The sequence below is a fragment of the Antechinus flavipes genome, chromosome 1 (genome assembly GCF_016432865.1).
Source record: "Antechinus flavipes isolate AdamAnt ecotype Samford, QLD, Australia chromosome 1, AdamAnt_v2, whole genome shotgun sequence".
Lineage (NCBI taxonomy): Eukaryota > Metazoa > Chordata > Mammalia > Dasyuromorphia > Dasyuridae > Antechinus > Antechinus flavipes.
In genome coordinates, this window is record NC_067398.1 from 115,570,694 (window position 1) to 115,593,698 (window position 23,005).

Sequence of the window (23,005 nt, forward strand, 5' to 3'; positions counted from 1 at the left end):
TCATTCTCGCTGGGTAAGTTATTTTTGGTTGCATACCAAGTTCCTTAGCCTTTCGGAATATCATATTCCAGGCCCTTCGATCTTTTAATGTGGATGCTGCCAGATCCTGGGTGATCCTTATTGTGGCTCCTTGATACTTGAATTGGGTTTTTCTAGCCGCCCTGGCTGTGTCTGAAAACATTTTTGAAAGAAAAGTGGAACAGCTAGTTGGTACTATAGATAGAGTGTCAACCCTGGAGTTCAAATATGGCCTCAAACACTTGACACTTGTTAGCTATATGGTCGTAGAGAAGTCACTTAATCTCAATTGAGAGAGAGAGAGAGAAAGAGAGAGAGAGAAAGAGAGAGAGAGAAATAAAGAGAGAGAGAGAGAGAGAGAGAGAGAGAGAGAGAGAGAGAGAGAGAAGGAGGGAGGAAACGAAGAGGAAAGGAAGGAGGGAGGGAGAGAAGAAAGAAGGAAGGAAGGAAAGAAAGTGAAGTGAAGAGGGATCAGGAATGTATGCCAAACATTCCTGATTTCAATTTTCATTCTTACCATCTTCTCCATCACTTTTTAAAGCCTAAAACCCAAGAAAACAATCAATCCCTGATTTGTTGCCATGTGTTAGGGAGGGAAAGAAGGAGGAAAAAGAAGGAAGGAAGGAAAGAGAGAAAGAAAGAAAAAAAAAGAAAAAAGGCACAACCGTGATATGCAGTGTGGATGGGAAAAGGAAGCCTCTAAAGAGGACACCAGATTAAGAGACCTTTGCAATCATTCAGTTTTGAAGATGTATACTAACGTAGTAAAAGGGAAAAGATAGATACATACAAGAGATATTTCAAAATAAAAATCAGTAGAGTTTGGGGATTGAAAGAATGAAGTAATCAAAGTTAGCTTTACATATTTAAGCACATCACTGCAATGAAAGTGATAAGTAGACTGGGAACAGGGAGTGGGAGCTACCTGATGAGAATTTAAGAAAATGACATATTAAATCTAGGTTATCCATAGTACTGCTTCCATGAATTGTTCTCTTTTTTGCCTATTGGGACCAAACAAAGCAACTGACCAATTGTGACATGCTGTGGTTTTCCCTTTTTTTTGTATCTTCAGGATTTCATTCTAAGGCTTCTTTCATCCCATGGCAAACCAAAGTCCATCTCTCCGAAATCTGGGGTACATCAGACTATATTCATATTTCCTCTCCTTTATCACAAACTTTGAGGGAGTGGTCACCCGCCCACCCTTAGGGTTACCAACATTTCCACCCTCAGAAACCAGTTTTTCTAATTTTCTGAGAATCACACCCAAACTAGAATTCCTCCTTGCCTACTTCCTACCTTGTTTGCTACAAAAAGATATTAGTTGCTCTCCCTTTGAAAAGAACCCCAACAGATATCTGAATAACTGAAGTTGCCCATTATTCCTACATAATATCCCCTATGCTAGGCTTGGAATCCATACTTCATCTATTTCTTCTTTCTGCTCCAGTGACCCATAATATACTCTGATGACCAGATTTTCTTTGCCCCTCTTAATGTTTACTTTGTGCAAAGCATTGTGCTAGATGCTGGGAATACAAATAGAAGGTAAGATAACTTACTATTTAATATGGAAGGGTGGGGTGGACAACACAGATAGGAGACCAGTTCTAAGTCAGATGGAAAGACCTAGTGATCTTCAGAGGGCAGTAGCAAAGTAAAAAAATTTTTTTTAATTTCATCTTCATTGATAAAACCATATTTGTTGAACTATTTGTACCAAGAACTTTGGTGAGGATAATTTTGTTTTATGGTTAGTAAGGCATGTTTTATTGAGTTAATGCTCTATTATATCCCAACTCCTGCTGGCAACTCCTAAATCCTATGAAACAGTCCAGCTGTGATTTTAATTAAGTCTCTTATCTGAGGAGGAGTAATGTAAACAGAAAGCTATGCAGCCGATCCAGACTCCATTCAGTTCTTCATTCTCCTCACAAAAAGGGCTGAAGTTCACTTTGCAACTGATGACTGATGGTTGGAGCACTAAGAAGGCTTCTTTTAGCTATCAACTTGGGGATGTTATTTCCATCCAAGCTGATGTGAACTCTGGAAATTTTTTGGCTCTAACACTTTTCATTGACAGATGCATGACAATGTTAAAACCAAACCAAGATTTAATTTCTTGTTAATAATCAAAATTATTATTGATTCCATTGGTGTCTAGTTAATGGTCAGTTGGAAAATGTTGAATCAGCCTTCATCTCTCCAAAGTCCAAGCCAGAGACTCTTTAGCTTATAGTTGATGCTTTTAAGTTTTCAAAGGAAGCCATGGATTAGATCTATATTCCATGCTATCTGAAGGTCACTGAATCTGCTGACTTGCCAGATTCCTCAAAGCTTATTCCTTCAACAAATCATGCCAGGAATGATCTCTAGAAGGTACACATGTTATCTGTAGCTGTTGTGAAAGTGGTAGCTGCAGGAAAGCGCATTTTCCACACAGACTGATCAGAAGTTACTGGAAAAGAGTAAGTTGTATTGGAAAGATATTCCTAGAAAAGAAAATGAGGCTGATGTGATAGCTGGATCTCTGGTTATTTCTGATGTGATAGTGCATTCCAGCATCATTGTTAGCCAGGACAAAAGAGCTAGAATCAATTCACAAAGTCTGAAAAAAGCACATCAAACTGTGCTACTGATTGCTGAATTTGTAGCATTTTCCTATCTTTTATGCTATTCATTCAGGAAGATATGAAGTCTCATTATGGTAATATTAACTATTTTAAAATGAATTAGAGGATACCTTAAAATCTAAAAAGCCCCAATCCAAATATTCTCCATCAGATTGCTTCCCTCTCTGGTTACTGAATTTATCTTTATATAAGTAAACCTTATTTAGAATGCTATTTTTGCCTATAGTATTTCTTTTGAAAAAGGTATACATATTCAGTGTCATAATACAGTTATGGATTTGATCCCACTAAGTCTCAATGATATCAATAAAGTCAAATTTGCTTCCTTTAGATTAAGATTTCTAATTCTTCTTGTTTGTCTTTGATGCTTAGACTTATTTTTTTGCAGATCATACATACTTTTTTTCACTTTATTCTTTTTTTTTCTCAAACAAAGCAAAAGCAAAAACACACATAATTCAAAAAGATAAGGGAGGAAACTACATTTTGCCAAAAGGTTTCAGACGATGAAGTAATATAAATACTAAAGAAACATGCATCAAGTGGTATAGCATCTAAATTCTTTTTAAATTATTAAATTATTAAAATTATTATGATTAAATTAAATTATTAAAAATTATTCAAATTATTTTATTAAATTTAAATTATTTCATTTAAAGCTTTATATTTATAAAACATATGCATGATAATTTTTTAATATTGATCCTTGCATAGCCTTGTGTTCCAAATTTTCCTCTCCTTCCTCTCACCACCTCCCCTAGATGGCAAGTAATATGTTATACATGTTAAAATATATGTTAAATCCAATATATATATATACATATTTATAAAATTATTTTGCTGATGCATAGACATTTAAAGTCTTGGGTTTCAGTTTTCTCACCTCTAACATGGGGATAATAATTTTTATACTTCCTACCTCATAGTGCTTTGTAAACCTGAAAATTCTAGAGAAATGTGAAGTAGAATATCAACAATTCATTCACATATCTTTTTTTTCTTTTCCTATTTTATTGGAAGCTTGAAATCTGCCTCTTAGATAAATGCTTACTGGGATCTTTAAATATTTTCTTTCTGTGCACAAAGATTAGGTTTTTAAATAATTGTTATCATTTCTGATCTCAACTTTAAAATCAAGTGTTCACACTTTTAAAGTCAATAATCTTTTTTTTCAACTGAATTCCAAAACCCTTTATTAAGCACCTACTATGTGCAAGACTTGGACTAGGTCTTCTGCTTTTCCTCTATACATTACTTTACAAACTGTTTCCCTTCATTCCAGGCGCCTCCTGCTCATATTTCACCCTACTATTTGAATCTAAACAAATATGTGGAAAGGAAGTAGTTTCTAGCAACAAGATTAATGGGTCATTAGTAGCTTTAGAAGCCTGGTCCAGCCCAAGCTTCTCCTCAAAGATTACCATACATGGGGCTGTAAGTTTTGAGAACCAAAGGGTAAACTTCCTTTAGAGTAGACCTGAGATAGTCCCCAAAAGACTAAGACTGAAGAGGCATGGCCTTCCTTCCACAGGGATCAGGTTAATGGAAAGAGCTCAGAATTTGGAGGAATTTGCATCTTGATTCATGATATTTCTAGATCTCAAGTTCCCCCTTTGTGTAAAATAGTCACGTTGTATAAATCTACAAGATTCTTTTTCTAAAATCCCAACCTGTATCATTAGGTCAATCCATTGCCTGTTGTTAAATGCTTCTTAATTAATCCAATTCCATTGTTTCTAGTAGCAGCCTCTCCCAAGGGCTCATTTTTAGAAAGGAAATGATCCAAGATAAAATAAAATTTGCTTTGCTTTCTTCCCTGAAAGCATATGGTGCTGGGTGGGGGTTGGTTTCTCCTTCTCATTGCTTCATGAGTTTCTGTGGGTGGAGCCTTGCCAAATACTTTTGTGTTTCTTGGAATACCAATTACAAAGTACTGTTGCTCATCACAATTCTGGTAAGCCACCTTTTCCCCCTCCCCAGAATGAACTTTTGTAACCAAGCCATTCCTGCCTGCCTCCGAGGCAAAGATGATTCACTTTGGTCCCCAAACTAGCAACCTGATAAGTCAGTGAAATGTGTTGTTTCCAGTGACTTATCAGTCCTGCCACCATCTCTTTGAGCTGCTGTCTTCTTTGGCACCGCAGCTGCTACTGCTGCTGTCCTTCCTACCTCTCTCACTTTTACTTTAATGTGGAAAGTTACAAGTGCTGCTGTTTCTCACCTGAAAAACACACACACACACACACACACACACACACACACACACACACACACACACACACACATTCTTAGGGCTAGTAAGGCTTACAAACTTAAATCTAAGTTCTGAAGCAGATGCTGCATCTGCTGGTTTTCTTACTGTATACTTCAGAGCCTTAAAGAAGCCCTCCACAATCATCAATTTCATTAGGATGTACTCCCGAGGAATTTTTAAAAAGCATATATTAAGACACTATTTTCATTGATCATATTAGAGAAACTAAAACAATTTTTAAAATATAAAAACTTAATTTTTAAAAAATTAAAAGCTTTAGTTCAAGAATATAGCCTTAAAAATAAGATTCAAAAACCAAATTTTGAGGAAACATTAAAGCAGGTGTCCTTAGCTTCTTTGTATGTCCTGGACCCTTTGACCAATCTGGGGAAGCCTAGCAACCTCTTCTCAGAATAATATTTTAAATGCATAAAATAAAATACAGAGGATTACAAATGAAACCTGTTATATTATCAAAATGTTTACTAAAAACAAATAGATTTATAGAGCTTAGTTTTAGAACGTCTGTATCAGGATGTAGGTGGACAACATGCTATGGAATATCATTTCTATATACAAACTTCTGTTCATTCACTTATTCTGCAGTTATTTATGAAATGCTTACTGCCAGGTATTCTATTAGAAAACAGCTACAAAGAAAAAAGCTACAAAAATAACATAACAATCCCTGCCCTCTTTAGAATTTATTAGGGGAAATAACACAGAAAATTAAATATAAAATATATACAAAGTAGAAAAAAAGATGGGGTGCTGCACAATGGATAGAGCACTGGGCCTCAAGCCAGGAACTCAGCTTCTGGATTCAAATCCAGCCTCAGGCACTTACTGTTATGTGACCCTGGACAGGTCACTTAACCGTGTCTACCTCAGTTTCTTTGTCTGTAAAATGAGCTGTAGAAGGAAATGGCAAACCACTCTAGTATCTTTGCCAAGAAAACCCCAGTGTTGTCACGAAGAGTTGGACAAGTCTGAAAAACAACTGAACAACAAAAAAAGAAAAGTTACTTCTAGAGTAAGGGCACTAAGAACTGGAAGTGGGGTGGGAAATCACAATAGGCTCCCTGTAGGCTGCAACAGCTGAACTGAATTTTGAAGGAAATTAAACATTCTGTGAGTTGAGGTAGAGAGAATGCATTCCAGGAGTGATAGATGAAACAGTTTGTAGATGGGAGAATGAATGTTATTTATCTAAGCAGGATGAGGAGGAGGCCAAGTTGACTGGAAGGCAGAGGGCATAAAAGGGAGCAATGTGTCATAATCCTTAAAAGGTAGGTTGGAGGCAGATTTGAAAAGCCGAGAAAAAGATTGAGAGAGTCACTGGGATTTATCAAGTGAGGGTGTTACATGATCAGACTTGTGCTTTAAGAAGATTAATTTGACAAACTGCATGAAGGATAGAGTAAAGTAGAGAGAAGCTTGAGACAGAACACAAAATTTAGCAAAGGATTGACTATGAAAAGAAAAGGAGAATTAGAAGTTGAGGCAATTACCAAAACCTAAACTATCTTTCCTCCCCCTTTCAATTCTGAGGTATCCTTTGAAGTTGAAACCACATGCCTTTTCTTTCAGGAAGCCCTCTCCCTCCTTCTAACCCAATGATCTTATCCTGTAATAGTAACTACTATAGTTATCTCAGTTTCTATCACCCTTCTAGATTACCTTCCTTGATTGTAGAGACCATGATTTATCTAATCTTTGTGTCTGCTGCAAGCACAGAAATCATTCAATAAATATTTGTTGTTATACTGTATTGTGAATGGTAATGAGGTCAAATTTTTGGTAGTTCTTTAGATTCTTTGAGCCATTTTAAAAAAAACGAGTCCTATCTTTCTCCCCCTTAATCAAAGCTTCATTGCATCTGATTATTCCTCAGTGGGAGCCAAGATGGATAGTCAGCTAGTAATGGAAGGCAGAGAATTATCCATCAAATTATTCATCAACCAGTAGGCTTTGGCCCTTTGTAGCCTCTGAATGGACAAAGTAATGGAGGATATAAGAGCTGGTTCCATTCTATTAACAAGCATTTATTAAGTGTCTCTTGTGTACCAGAAGCTGAAGAAAAAAGCGTGAGAGTAATCCAAGAATACTAGAGTTGTAAATGGGCCTAACTAGTCCTAGTAAAGAAAAATTGGCTCTCTCTTAAGATCAGCATTTTGGAATCCCAACTTCTAAGAAACATTATGTTTTGGGCTGGAGCAAGTGCTGAGAACTGTGAGGGGTTGATTCATAAGTTCACAAATGTTGAGCTGGAGGGAAACTTAGAAGCAATTAGGTCCACCAAGCCTCATTTTTCAAATGAGGAAATCAAGACCTCAGAATGTTAAAGTGAGTTATTTTGAAGGTTACAAAGCTAGTAAGCTTATGAGGCAGAATTCAGTCAGTTCTTAGTGATTCTAATTCCAGTATACTATCTATGACACCACCTAGCTGCCCCAATGCAACTTGGTATAAAAAATAGTCTAATATGGGTACAGTTGAGTCATCTCAGCTTATGCCCCTTAAAGAATCATGAGAGTGAGGGTATATCCCATTCCTTCCAACTACTGGTGAGGAATCCATCCACTCCCCAACCAATCTGTAGGATTGTATTCCTCACTTTTGTCCCCCAATTCTCAATTTCCATGCCCTAATAAAACTCCTTCCTCCCTCTACTGTTTGCTCAGTAAGGGTTTTTAACTTTGAGTCCTTGAGTGGTTTTATTTACTTTCTCCCAATTATATGTAAAATAATTAACATTTTTTAAAATTTTGAGTTCTAAATTCTCTCCCTCCCTTCTGCTTTCAAGAAGGGAAGCAATTTGATATACTCATGTAGTCATGTAATACATTTCCATAATTAACTATCCTGAACTTTTTTAAGAAAAAGTTTTATTAACTATTTTCAACATAATTAATTTTCTTTGTATTCTTAAGTATTTTATTTTATGCATTTAAGAACATTCTGATAAAAAGGTCCATTGATTTCACCAGGTAGCTAAAAGAGTCTGTGAAATAAAAAAGGCTAATAATCCTGGATAATGTGTGAACTTCTTTGGAAAAATGACACTTAAGCTAATGTTAGATGCAGAACAACAACAACAACAACAACAAAATAAGTCCAAAAAAACTAATAAATAGGAGAGATAAAGGGAAGAAAATAAGTATATGTGCTAAATGCTTTAAACACACACACACACACACACACACACACACACACACACACACACACACATTATCTCACTTGATTCTTACAACAACTCTGCAATTTTTATCCCACTTTACAGTCAAGGAATTTGAAGCAATTGCCCAGAGTCACACAGCTAGTAAGTATCTGAGGTAGAATTTTGCTCATGTCCTCCTGACTGCAGGTACAGCACTGTATCCATTGCACCACCTAGTTGCCTCAGGACTAGGTAAATAGATACCTTATGAAAGAATTGACTACAGTCAAGGAAATTTCTTATCTTATTTACTGAAAGAGGAGGAGCCCTGTCTAAGGCATACCTGGGCGGCAGCCCTGCCAGATCTGTAGCTGATAATCATTGAGTGCTGGGAAACTTATAAAGCATTTCCTTCTATCAAACTCACTTCTGCCTCCCTGTAACTTTCAACTCATTGGTCCAGGGTCTCCCCTAAGAGACTAAGCAGCAAATAGTCTAATCACTCTTCTAAATATTTGAAGACAAAGATCACATCTCCAGTTAATCTTCCCTTAGTGTAGCCAGAGATGTTCAAGTGAAGTTTGTGTTCATTAGCTAGGCCTAGAGGGAGAAGGATATCCAGATTGAGAGTTAGGGAGCCTGGAAACTAGCCCCAACCCTATCACTACTACTAAAATGAACTCTTTGGGTTTCTGTTTCTTCATCTGTAAAAGTGAGCAGTTAAATTAACTGGCTTTCTTCCCTCCTCCTCTTCCCCCTTCCCAAGTTCTCTTTCACTTTTAGGATTTAATGATTCTAAATATTTCACAGACTGTCTACATGGATGTTAATGGACTTTCTGAACAGAGAACAAACAGTTTTTTAAATTCCTCTAATGCAACCTTGTGTTCTTTGTAAAATATACCATAAACTTTCTAATCTATCTGCTTTTTTTTACTGATATTTACCACCCATCCCTTCAAAATGTAGCTGTGTTCATTGTCAATTTAGTCAGAGAATAGTGATTTTATGCATGCTACCCCTCACTTGTCTAAAATGTGATGAGAGAAAAAAGGTGAAGAGCTTGGGTATTTATTCCTCACATTTCATCACGTTTTAGAAAACTGAAATGTCACTCTGCATGATGCCTTTAATAATGTTCTCCGCTTTCTTCTTCCTCTCTCTTCTCATTCACACAGCTCCGCACTCCGCTCTATTTGCTTTGTCCTTTTGATTATCCTTTTGATAAACTGTCCTGAACAGTTTAGGTGTTAATAGGAGTATTGTTTTATCTTGACAGGTGAAGATCTGATAGTCACCTAAAGGAACATCCCATGGGACTGCCCTTCTCTGCTCTGGTGTTTGCCTGGTGGTGCCTCTTCCTGTTGTGGGCAGGATGGCCCAGTAAGTTGTTAATGTTACTTAATCCAAGCTGACATATCTATAACTAAAAGTGACAATTTCATTAAACTCTTTCATTTGCAAATTAGGAAATTAAAACCCAGAAAAGTTCACAGGATAATGGACCTAGCACTAGAAGGGATTTTGGAACCATTTAGCCCAATCCCACTTATTTTAATGATGAAGAAACTAAAGGCCCATAAAATTAAGTGATTTGAACTGAATCCCATAGGTAAAAAGTGTCTAAGGCAGAATTCAGAGCTAGGTTTTGTTGTCTAGCTCTAAATTGGGCATCAATGCCTTACACCACCTAACTGCCTCTGGGTACCAGGACAGAAAAAACAATTCTACATGGGTTCATGGACTACATCCAGGTAAGAAGTGATAGAGGCATCTGAGGTGCCCACCTGTGTGAGGCATTATGGCTTCAACACAGTTTTACAGGCATTCAGTAAAGTTTGAACCTCTTCTAGGGGATATCACTCTTCCCTCAAAAAAAAAAAAAGTTTTTATTTCACAAAATCAAAGAATTTGAGAGTTGGAATGGACCTCCGTGGCCATCTTATTCAACCCATATCTCACACTTACATTCTTTTTTTTTTATTAAAGTTTTTTTATTTTCAAAACATATGGACAGATAATTTTTCAACACTGGCCCTTACATAATCTTGTGTCCCAATTTTCCCTCCCTCCCCCCATCCCTCCCCTACATGGCAAGTAATCCAATATATGTTATACCTGTTAAAATATATGTTAAATTCAATATAGATAAACATATTTATACAATTATCTTGCTGCATAAGAAAAATCAGATCAAAAAGAAAAGAAAATGAGTAAGAAAGCCAAAAGCAAGCTAACAACAACAAAAAGAGTGAAAATGCTGTTGTGATCCACATTCAGTTACCACAGTTCTCTCTCTGGGTGTAGATGGTTCTCTTTATCACAAGATCATTGGAACGAGCCTTAATCATCTCATTGTTGAAAAGAGTCATGTCCTTCAGAACTGATAATCACATAATATTGCTGTTGCCATCTTAACATTTATATTCTAACACATTCATGAACTACAATTTATTTTAACAGTTCCAAATTTATTGGCATCTACTTTATTGTCAATTCTTTGGTATCATAAAAAGACCTGCTATAAATATTCTGGGACCTGTGGGAACATTATTCTTATCAATGGCCTCCTTGGAGTATAAGTCTCATAATGAAATCTCCAGGTTAAAGCATAAGGACATTTTAGTTACCTTATTTGTATAATTCCAAGTTGTCTTGGAAAATGATTGTACTGATTCACAACTCCATCAGAAATGCAACAGTGTATCTATCTTCCTACAACTTTTCCCACATTAACAATTCTCATCTTTTGTCATCTTTGCCGATTTACAGGGTATGAAATGAAACATCAGAGTTGTTTTGATTCTCATTTTTATTATTAGATACTCATTTCTGTTCAGAATAAGACAAAGCCCCTGTCCTATTAGTGATTTGGAGCATTCTTTCATAGTAACTTAAAATTTGCAGTTCTTTTGAAAACTATTTGTTTATACCATTTGACTATTTATTAAAGAATGAATTTTAAACTTATACAGGGTATCCTAAAATTTTTTTTGAGACACCATGTATATTCATATGTTAATATTTCTTGAACACTAAACTTATATCAGAAAACTTGATGCAAAGATTTTTTCCCCCATTTGTGCTCTTTTCTTATACTAAGTACATTAACTTTGTCTGCAGAAGTTTTTCAGTTTCATGTTATTAGTTATCTGTTTTATCTTCTGTAATTCCCTCTATCTCTTGTTCAGAATAATGTTTTTAAACACATAGAACAATGCATAAAATTCCAAAGGAGACCAATTACAGTTAGCTCCCTATTAGTGCGAATGATGTTTCCTATGATGTGGTTGAATAATTTGAATTCACACTGTATATTTCCATTGCATAGCAAAATACAAAATTTCATTCCTGATATCAAGTCTCAATTTGTCATCTTCCGGTCATTGTTCTCATTTAGTAGAACAAATTGGGTGCCTTATTTTGAAGCAGCTTGGTGTGGTTGGGAAGAGTTCTGGACTTGAGATATCCAGGATCATGTCCTGGTCCCAACTTAATAGTCATTTAATCTTGAGCAAGCTTCTGAGTCTTTTGGCATCCACTAAATGAAGAAGGCAGTTTTTGCAATGCTAACTAGGATAGTTCTGAAAGAAGCACTTTGTAAACCTTACAGTGACATGCATGTATCATGTTTTTGTTCATGAACATCTGTCAAGAAAAGATCCACTTTTGATGGGTCTCAGTCACTTTTCTTTATTTTCATGAGTTTTGCAGAGGAGACCACAGCCTGATTTCTTTCAGTAGGTGTTCTTTGGCATCCTTGTCGATGGGTTCTCAAAGAGAGCTGGCCACCTCCGTGGGATACTGATCAATCCCAAAGTTGTGGTTTAGGAGTCTTAAAAGTGGAAATGCCAAAAGTCAGAACTGGGGTATAGATTGTATCTTCAATGTGGGGGCAGTGTAGTCTGATAGGAACAGAGGCAGGAAGGCCCAAGCTCTAACTCCGTCCTGCTACCAACTGGTTATGTTGCCAATTGGGCAAATTGGGCAGGTCTCATCCTCTCTCTGAGCTTCAGTATTCTTGCCTGTGAAATGAGTGGGTTGGATTAGATAAGGGATTCTTAATTTTATTTTTCTTTTTAATTATGCATCCCATTGGCATCCTGGAGAAACCTAGGGAGCCTTTTCAAAAGTAATATTTCTATAATGCATAAGGTAAAATATGTTGGGACTACAAAGGAAGCTAATTATACTGAATTATGGTTACCAAAGTCTTAAGGAAAAAAAAAAGAATTCAGAGGTCCTAGGTTAAGAGATCCTAGCTAAATAATTTTGACTATATATATATTTTTTACATTTTATATTCATTTTTCATTAAAATTCCTATTTGCCTATAAACCAGTTTTTCTTTGATCTAGTCCAACTTTCTTCCCCTTTCCCTAGGTGCAGGCTTGTGGGCTTCTGCTAATTTACATAGATGTCTTAAGGGATCTAAAAATGGATTCTGGTTTCTCATCATTAGGGTTTTTGGGGCTTTTTTTTTACTTTGTTTATTTCTTTGGTCTAAGACTTTGTTTAATTTAAGAAATAACTGAAAGAGTCTGACCAGGATTTCCTAAATTAGAAGAATTGCATCTCTTCATGTACTAGGAAAAACACTGGTTTGGTTGTCAAAAAACATTCTTTTCCTGGCTCTGACATTGGTCAGCTGGGTTTTCTTGGGTGACTTATTTTCCCTCTCTCAACCTCAGTTTCTCCATCTGTAACATGAGAGGGTTGGAATGGGTAGCTCTAAAATCTCTTCCAATTCTAACAATTTCTGTTTTAGGTTCCAAAGACCTGTTTAGCTCTTCATTTAGTATTTGAAGCTTTCTTCTAACTTCCCATACTATTAGGATAATTGTAGATGGCATATTCCTTATTCTAAGTTCTTTTTCTAGCCTCTGACATTTTATAGAATTTGCTCTAGAAGACAAATTGTCTGTTTGGATAAATCCCTGGCAGGTCCTCAAAGATATATCTTTCTTTTGTTCAAGTCTCTCAGTTAATGGAGATTTTTCTTATTCTTTTTAGCAAGGGCAGACTTGAAGGTCTTGAGTGTCAACTGCTCCTGTGACTATGACACATTGATTAGCTGTGAATGGAAGATGAACAGACCCACCAATTGCAGTTCTGAAATCTGGCTGTATTATGAACGGAAGAACGACAATTCAATGTAAGTGAACCCAGGCAGGTACAGACAGTTCAACAACATTCAACATTCAGCATTTATTAATGTTGTTATGTTTTTGACCCTTTGCTAGGAGCTAAGACAGTAAGAATTTAAGACAAGGCCCCTGCCCCAGTCTAGTAGGAGTGATTGAAGTAATACCAATCCAAATACAAAAAAAGGTGTGATACATTTCTATCAGTTACTCCTTCTGTGACTCTGGAAAAGTCTCTTTTCTTGTCAGTTTCCTAATTTGGGGTCAGCAAACTATGACTGTTTTCCTATGGATTCAGAGCTAAAGATGGTTTTCATATTTTAAGATAAAGTTTATTATATTTTATATTTTATTTATATTTATTTATTTTTATGTTTTAAAATGTAAAATCTATTCTTAGCTGGAGGCCTACAAAAATGAGTAGGGAGCCAGATTTGTAGTTTGCTGACAGCCCCTACAGACCAAATCCATGAAATGAAAGAGTTAGGCTTGATGTCCTTTGAAGGCCAGTTCATCTCTAAGTCTATGACCTTTAAAGAGCTTTAAATTTGACAGAATCCCGTGCTGTCCTCCTTCATACTGTTCCTTACCTCTACTCCCACACTTCTCTATGAGATACAGCTTACACAAAGCTCATTCGGTACCTGCTCAGACCCCTCTTCCCTGCTTTGCATTATGCAGAATGATGTTGCTCTGCACAAACTCATCTCTGAAAGCCTTTGGCTTTGAACATTTAGTCCTAGCTTACTCCCACTATGTGAAGTCTGCATTGTTCCAAAGGAGAGGAAGAAGAGGGGGACAGCACAACCTCAACAGCTAATGACCCTCAGTGAGATGATAAGCAGAGCTGTCAGGGACCTTGGAGACCATCTCGTCTAATCCATAACTAAACAAGAATTCCCTTTATGAGGGGGAAGCCTCTTCTTTTTGAGACATTCCATTTTTGGACAACAGTTTGGGGAAAGGGATGAAGGAAGCACTGATTTAGTATTTACTGTGTCAAGCATCATGCTAAGAATTGGGAATAGTACCTGTCCTTAAGGAGCTAATATAGGGGAAGGTAGCTATACTATGGAGTGGGGAGAGAGAAAGAGAAATGAATTAGGAGTCCTAAGATGGTTCTAAGGGCAAAGTTCTAGTGAGAGAACAAATTGTGGATCAAGAGGCTGGCCAGAGGGAAGTCATGGTTTAGAAATGGTGACCCAAAGTGAGATAGAAGCCTAGTTCTGGGAAAGAGACGCCAAAAGCTCACTTTTGCTAAGCCCGAGATGGTTCCAGGGACAAATTCAAGATGGAGTCCTCCCTGACTGCAGGAAGGTAGCTAGTACAAATTGAAAATGATGGCCAGGAAGTTCTAATCCTTAGAGAGGTTTTCCTATCCAGTCTAAATCTGGCTCTTCACACCTTCCCTCTGTTTCTCTTACTTCTGTTCTTTGCCCCTACCTAAGAAGAAATCACTCAATTCCTTCCTTTTGAACCTGAGAGCCCTTTAAATATGTGACAATAACTGTCATGTCTCCCCCTAGCTCATTTAACCAATAGTCAAACGGCATGATCTTGTTATTATAATTTTTCCGGTGAAAATTTTAATGGATTGTTGATTTTTTAAGATAGTTCAGTTCTTTATTTTTTTAGTCATGTCTGACTCTTCATGATCTGATTTGGGGTTTTCTCAGCAGAGATACTAGAGAGTGTTGCCATTTTAATATAGCCATTTCTCAATAAATTTATACCCCATAAAATCCCCTGCCCCATTTATAATAATAGAAAAAAGTTAAACAAAACCAGGTGATACAGCTACCCCATTGGATAGTGTATGAAAGAGTATACAGCATGACTTTTAGGTCATTGACCATCTATGTCACCCCCTTCCTGAATGCTCTTCAACTTGTTATATCCTCCAGTGCCCAGAAAGTGGGCAGATTGCAGTGGGACTCTCATCTCCTTAATGGTAAGAGTGTTTACAGCTACTTTATTACATGATTTTTTTGATGGGACAATAACAACAATAATAATAGTTCACATTTTTGTAGTGCTTCAAAGCTTACAAAATACTTTTCTTACAATAGTCCTGTCAGGTAATATAAGAAGTATTCTCATTTTTAGGGCTGCAAGGGTAACTTAAGTGCAGTAGATAAAACACCTGGGCCTAGAGTCAGAAAGATTCATTTCTCTGAGTTCAAATCTAGCCTCAGACACTTAACTAGTGGTGTGACCCTGTGCAAGCCACTTAACCCTGTTTGCCTCAGTTTCCTCATCTGTAAAAGGAGTTAGAGAAAGAAATAGCAAACCACTCCAGTATTTTTGCCAAGAAAATCCCAAATAGGGTCACAAAGAGTCAGATAAGACTTAATAACAACATTCCCATTTTTAGAAGATTATTGTGTATCAGACACATAGTAATAGATGTAAGCTGAGTAAAATTTATGCATTTATATAGGACCTGTGGGAATCACAGAACTATAGCTCTAGAGTTGAAAGGGAACTCATATACCATCTAATCCAACCTCTTTATTTCCTGGAGAGGTGAACATTTCCCAAGGTCAAGAATCTGAGATGTAAGGGAACTGAATGTCATAATGCTTTTCAATTCAAAGTTTATTAAATGTCTGTATTGTTTTCCGTAAAGCTACCAAAGACTAAAACCCAAATATTTGGATTCCATGACTATCAATGGCAACAACACCATGAAATGCATTGGTCCAATTCCTGCCAACAACTTTTCAACCTTATTTCATCCTAATCCCTTATTGGACCATTCTCCTTTTCCCATTCTCATTCGGTCCTCTCTGGTTGCTGTGTCTTTGTTCATACCAGCCTCAGTCTGAGAATATGTTCCTTTCCCCTATTACCACTTTTTTGAAGTCCCTTCTTCCTTCAATGAAGGAAGTGAGATGCCACCTGTGTATGGAGTCTTTTATGATCTACACATACTTACACACACATGTGTCAGTTTGAAATGTCTCTCTCTATCTTTGAATTTTTATAAGGCTTTACTTGGCTTTTCTTTCTTTTTTTTTTTTTTTTCTTTTTTTTCTTTTTGCTGAGGCATTTGGGGTTAAGTAACTTGCCCAGGGTCACACAGCCAGGATGTGCTAAGTGCCTGAGGTCAAATTTGAACTCAGGTCCTCCTGACTTCAGGGCTGGTGCTCTATCCACTGCGCCACCTAGCTGCCCCACCTGGCTTTTGTTTACACCTGTCACATTCTGTCTCATCTTGTTTATTTGTGCACATGCCACATCTCTCCATTACACTGTAAGTAGGGATTCTGCTGTCTGAATTCCAAGTGCCTCATAAGGTGCAGCCTTCTCTATGTTTGTGCTTAATAAATGTTGAATTGAATTAAAAGGAAACTTATCAATCATTTAGTCAAGAACAGTGCTTTGAAAGTATTTAAGGGTGACCTCCTTAATTTTTACACATTAGGGACCTGTGGCCCAGAAGAGTTAAATCATTTGCTCAAGATCATATAACCAGATTTATGTAGTTCTGTTGAGACTCAAACACATGTCTTCTGCCTCCCAATGTAGATTCATTCTACTAATGGTGATATAGCCTGTGGCAGTGATTGCAATAATAACTGCAACAAGAACAGACATCCACATTCTGGCAAAGGCAGATAGGCACATGTTTTCTGGGCCAAAAATCTGTTTGTTCAGAACGTGTTGGTGTGTTGAGTATTGCTTCTGAAACAGAGAGTAGTATTTTCTCAGGGATGACATCATCGCCTTTTTGTGTATGAGTGCCATAAAGCTAGGTTGGAAGGGGCCTCCAAGGCAATCTGGTCCAATCCCATCTTTTAATAGATGGGGAAATTGAGGTCACACAAATAGTAAGCATCCAATGTGGAATTTGAATTCAAGTCCGTTGGGTCTTTTCACAGAGCTAATACTCTTTAACTGAACAACCCTGCTTCAGTTAGAAAGAGTTCTTAGTGGAAAGATTTTATATTGGGAAGATTACATATGTGTTTTTATGCAAGCTATATAAAGCTTTCTTTATTTACTCTCCAAACACAGGTGTTGACCATCAGACACACCTGGGATTATTGTGTAGCTCAATTAAAGGTTAATTGTCACTAATGTAATATCCTGCCCTATATCATTCCAAGTCTTTAGGGACTGAGAGAGCTTTCACTAAAGGGATTAGGAATAAGATTTATTAAGCCTCTACGGTATACAAGGCTCGATGCAAAGTGCACTACAAATATTATATCATATTATCTTTACAATAACTTTGTGAGGTACCTAGTGTTATTATTCTCATTTTACAGTTGAGGAAACTTAAGGCAGTCAAAGGTCTTAAGGGTCTTGCCCAGAGTAACTCTGCTGGTTTCTGATATCACATTAGAACTTGGGCTTCCTGACTCTAGGCCAGCTCTGTCTATTGTGCCATCTGGCTGCCCCCAAAACAGACCAATAATGTAGAAAGCAGTCTTTTATCATGGCACATTTTATCAGAGAAGACAAAAGTCTTAATTGAAAACACCCAAAGGCTAAGGGCTTGAGGGAACCAGAATGAAGGAAGAAGTGAAGGATGCTATCAGCTTTCAGTTAACAGTTACTCAAGTTATGTCAAACTCTGATAAATTCTTTTAGTTACTGAATAAGAATGCCTCAGTCTTTGTCATTTCCACAAGGCAGCCCAAATGACATAGATGGAAGACACAGACATCCTAAATAAACTCTAATCTACTTTTTATTTTCAGTATGTGGGAAATAGCCAGAGTGAGTGAATGAATAAATAAATGAGATAACATTTATTAAGGACTTATGGTGTCCCAAGCACTGTGCTAAGTACTAGTAATACACATACAAAAGCAAGACTGTACCTATTTTAAAGGAATTTGGATTCTAATATGAGAAGACAATATACATTGAAGAGTGATGACCAGAGAAGGGGATGCCGTGAGTTGGGGAGTCAAAGGAACACCTTGAGGGAGTGGATTAACAGGCCCTTTCTGTTGGCTGTGACAAGTATAGATTTGGTTATGGTACCAGAGCTGGAAAGCAGTGGGAGGAACGAGTACAAAAGGAGGAAAGACAGGGAGTAAACTCACAGTGGCGAAGCGGATGAGAAGAAGATGGCCCAGGTGGAATGTGAAGTGCAGCTAGAGTTGACTAAATAGATTCACCCTCCTTTTTGACTTCCTAAGCAGGAAACTGCTTTAAATAGCTTAGCATAAGTAACTGGTGGGATTATGGACATAGGAATGTGACTCACATTAGGGAAACACATATGAGGTCCTGGATTTTATTCCTGAATGCCATTTGCAAATTGTTTGTTCTTGGGAACAAACAGGAAGCATTGGTTTCTTTTTTTAACTTTCCATAAAACAAGAGGGTTATAGATCACAGGACCATAGAATCAGAACCACCAAAAAAACTTACTCTCTTATTTGACAGATGAAGAAACTAAGACTCAGGGAAGTCAAGGAATTTGTCCAAGCTCATACAGGTTATAAGCATCATCAGCAGGATCTGAACTTGGCCCCTACTCTTCCCACTGAGCCACACTGTCTTCCTTCCTTCAGGGAGGAGGCTGATTCTCTACCTTGCAGCAGTCTGGACTCAGATGATTTAAGATGACCTGACTACTTTATCATGTGATTTACAGATTTCCGAGATGTACTCCTAAGAGCAAGAAAGAGAGCAAAGCCACCTTATCCCTGGAGTGTGTATGTCAAAGCAAGGTGGACAGCTTTGTAAATGCGGATGAGTATCTCCTGCAGATTCAGTCTGATACACAGGTCCTGTGGGAAGAACAAAACTTCTTACCTTCTCAAAATGGTGATTATAGGTGGGGAGGGAGGTGAGGGCAGGCCCTGGATAATTCTCTTCCTTCCTTTTATTCTTTAAATCACCCACTTTGGCCTAGACACCTTTCCTAGGCAAGGTGAAAAATGTGCTCTGATTTCGGCCTGTAGCCACGCTAATCTGGTGGGGGGGGGGGGAGGGTGGAGAATGGATGATGGTCAAGATGATCTCTAAATTTGCTTTCTTTGAATGATTGATGATATGATGGAAAAGATTTAAAAAGAGGACCCAGAGCCATTGAGTCAAAAACTGTTCTCTGGACCACGAGGAAAACCAGCCCAAATATGAATTCCTAGTGAGTGTTCTTGAAATGCTTGGTGTTTTTGCATGCTCTTATTTTCTAACTAAATTTGGAGATTATTAGGCAAAGATTCTATTTATAAAGAAATATGACTATGGACAAAGGACTACATTTTGGAGCAGGTGTGAAAAAATGGTTGATTCACATAGTTTTCCCATTTTGATACAAACAGCTCCTTTCTGTTTCTTTGTGGTTAAAGGGATACAGGTAGATTTGGGCCTGGGTTTTAATCCCAGCTAACATCTCCAGTCCTCATTTTCCTGATCTGTAAAATGAAGTAGCTAGACAAAATGGCATTTAAGATCTTTTACAATACTATGATTCTAAGTCCTCTAAGAGAAGGAAAAGAACACTAGATTTGGTGACAAATCCCAGCTCTTTGGTTACTAAATGGATCATTTGCTTCCCTTGTTAAGGCATCAGCTTCCTCATCCATAAAATTAGGGAGTTAGGGCAAGTGATTTCCAAGGACCTTCCAACTTATGAATTTTAGAATCAAAAATTCTAGTCTTTAATGGTACTTTTTCTCCAAGGTACTTCTAGCTGTAGAGTATGTGAATGAGGAAACAGACAAATGGAAGTATTAGGGCACTTCTCTGCAATCTCTGAAAATCTCCAGCAATATAATTAAGGAACTGGTAACCAGCTGAAGCATGATTGATAATGAGCCGTTCAGTCAGAGAGGTTAAGGGGAGAGTTTAAAATACAGAATGGAGGAGATTTCTGACCCACATTTGTGGAGATTTGTGAAGCTTCTCAGTGACAATGTGGCCAGTAACATTTTACTGAATCCAGCTTAATGCCCAGAGCCCTTGGGAAGGCAGAATCCCTGATGCTCTTTCTGGCTATGCCCTCTTGGGGCTCCTGTCCCTCTTCTTACTGATTTAGTGAATAGAGTTAACTAATGAGCATCATTTTCCTGACAGTAAAACCAAGAGCGCCAAGAAATCTCATCTACTCTCAAGGAACTTCAAAAGATGTCTTCTTCCTGACTTGGGACAACAATTACCCTCCAGATCACTTCCTGATTGAGGAACTCCGATATATGGTTGAGATTCAGAAAAAAAAAGATACTATAGCGGTAAGTTACCCTGAAACTTTAGGCATTATTTCTTCCCAGATACGTTTTTTGGACAAGTGGCATATAACACCTCAAGGGCTTCCAGAGGAATCCATATTGGGTCAGCTTTTCAGAATCAAGGTCATCTTTAGGATAGTGGGGAAAGTACTGGCCTAAGAATCAGAAGACTTAAGTTCAAGTCTAGCTACAAGATCTGGGACAAATCCATTGTCAAAGCATTCTTCGGTTTTGCCATCAATAAAATGAAGACATTAGTAAAATGAAGTTTTATTAGATGTATTATAAAATGTGGGTGTTAAGTTGTTGATAAAAGAAAATGTGTTAATAATTTTAACATAGATTTCATTTACCTAGTATATGTAGTGTGGTACAAATTAGGAAGAACTTGCCTATTACACATAGTCATTCATCTTAAAACTTGTCAGACCAAAACACTGGTCAGAGATAGCTAAGTGATTTAATAGAAAAAGAGCATCAAACCTGGATCAGGAAGACCTGGGTTCCTGAGACTCTTTCCAATTATGGGACCCTAGAAAAGTGACTTAACCCTGTTTGCCTCAGTTTCCTCAATTGTAAAATGAAGATAACACTAGCATTTATGCCACAGGGTTCTTCTGAGATTTATAAAGTGCTTAACATGATGCCATGTACATAAAAGGCTCTGTATAAATAGGCTCTTCCCTTCCCATCTCTCCTTGAACTTGCAAAGAACTCAACAAAAAGCAACTACTATTAGTGAAAAGAAAGTGCACATATGCAAGTCCCCATAGGTTACATGTGCTGATTCAGTTCCACTAATGAAAAGTATTGTGTTAAACAAGGGAAAAAAAGTCATTGGGCCTAAATGATCCCCAATATCCTTTCTGGCACCAAATTCTACGATCCATTTTCTGTCCCTGTATTTAGAACTTCTAGGATCTTAGAATTCAAGATATCATTTAACAGAAATAATACTGACTATAGTCCTGCACTTCAGGGATTGCAGTGTGCTTGTAAGTCTTCACTAGACAAAGAATGATGGAAAACATGGCCTGTTCTTTGCCTGGAGTCTCTTTGACTGGTCAGGGGTTAGCTGAGCTCAGGTGAGATGCCTGTTTAGTCTATTCTGCAAAGACCCTAAAGCATTCTTAGCTCTTCAGATGGGTTCTCCCCAAAAGAAGATAGGAAACCAGGCAAGGAGATGGGCTTCTATTTTCCACAGGAAGTGTGAAAAATACATACAGCCCTTCATTGTCCATTTACACTGGTTTTTCATCTTTTTTCTTTTTTTTCCTTATCTGACCTGGATGTCCACATCCACCTTAATATGTGAAACCCAATTCACCATTTCTTTTTCTTCTTTCCTTCCTTCCTTCCTTCTTTTCTCCCTTCCTCCCAACCTCCTTCCCTCCCTCCTCCCCTCCCTCCATTCCTTCCTTCCTCTCTTCCTCCATTCCTTCCTTCCTTCCTTTCTTTCTTTTTTCTTTTCTTTTCTTTCTTCCTTTTTTTGGCAGGCAATTGGAGTTAAGTTACTTATATAGGTTCATACTGCTAGAATGTTAAAGTGTCTTTTGAATTCAGGTCTTCCTGACTTCAGGGCCAGTGTTCTATACAATGTGCCATCTAGCTGCCCTGACCCACATTTATTTAAATCTATAAGGTTTAAGGAATGTTTTCTTCACAATCCAGAGAAGTAGTCCATAAGATTATCTGAGCTCTACATCCTTCTTCAAATTTTGCTAAAATACTTTACAGACAGTCCTGTGAGGTTGAGTGTGTGTGTATATGTCTGAGAGGGAGGTTGGATACAGGGTGGATGGAGATGATGTGAGAGGATGATAAGTACTGTTGCCTGATTTTACAAATAAGGAAACTGAGGTTTATAGAGGGGAAGCAAAGTGCTCAGTTACACAATTAGTGTCAGAGGTTGAATTTATTGTGTGTGTTTTTCATATTAAGTATTTTATTTTGTCTTTCTTTTTTAACAATTTGAATAGCTTTTTATTTTTCTAAATACATGCAGATAATTTGCAACATTCACCTTTGCAACACCTTGTGTTCCAAATTTTTCTCCCTCTTTCCCCTCTTTCCCCCTTCCCTACAGAGCAAATAATCCCATATTGGTTAAATATGTACAATTCAGAGGTTAAATTCAAACTCAGGTTTTCATGGCTCCAAATCCAACGCTTTATCTGTTATGCCATGTCCTCTACTGCAAATATTAGTTCTGTTTTATGTATAAAGAAATGGATGTTCAGAGAGAACTGACTTGGCCAGAGATATACAGTGAATAAGATTTGAAGTCAGGATCTGATTTCTTTTTCTAGTGCTTTTTTCTGTCACTAAGGATCTCATATATATTACGAATCATATTGGTGTCTATTCAATGAAAAGAGCATTAGACTAAATGTCAGAAAATATATTCTGGTTTTGACACAAGCACTGGCTAATTATCAATCAATAAGCATTTTTTAAAGCACCTATTATACACCAGAAATTATGCTAGGCATTGGGAATACAAATACAAAGAATGAAACAATCTTTACTCACAAGATGCTTCAACCCTGGCCAAATCACTTTCCCTTTTGGTCTTCATTTTCCCCTGGAATACCTTC

The 23,005-nt window shown here is 37.4% G+C and overlaps 1 protein-coding gene across 1 annotated transcript in view; it reads left to right on the top strand.

The window, feature by feature from the left end:
* The window catches only part of IL4R (interleukin 4 receptor), a 52,870-nt gene that overhangs the window by 16,128 nt on the left and 13,737 nt on the right, over positions 1 to 23,005 (top strand). The window contains exons 2-5 of the mRNA XM_051988265.1: positions 9,348 to 9,451; positions 13,082 to 13,223; positions 18,830 to 19,002; positions 20,257 to 20,411. Coding sequence (XP_051844225.1) covers positions 9,382 to 9,451; positions 13,082 to 13,223; positions 18,830 to 19,002; positions 20,257 to 20,411 — 540 coding nt within the window. The 5' untranslated portion in view covers positions 9,348 to 9,381. The remainder of the gene's footprint in view (positions 1 to 9,347; positions 9,452 to 13,081; positions 13,224 to 18,829; positions 19,003 to 20,256; positions 20,412 to 23,005) is intronic.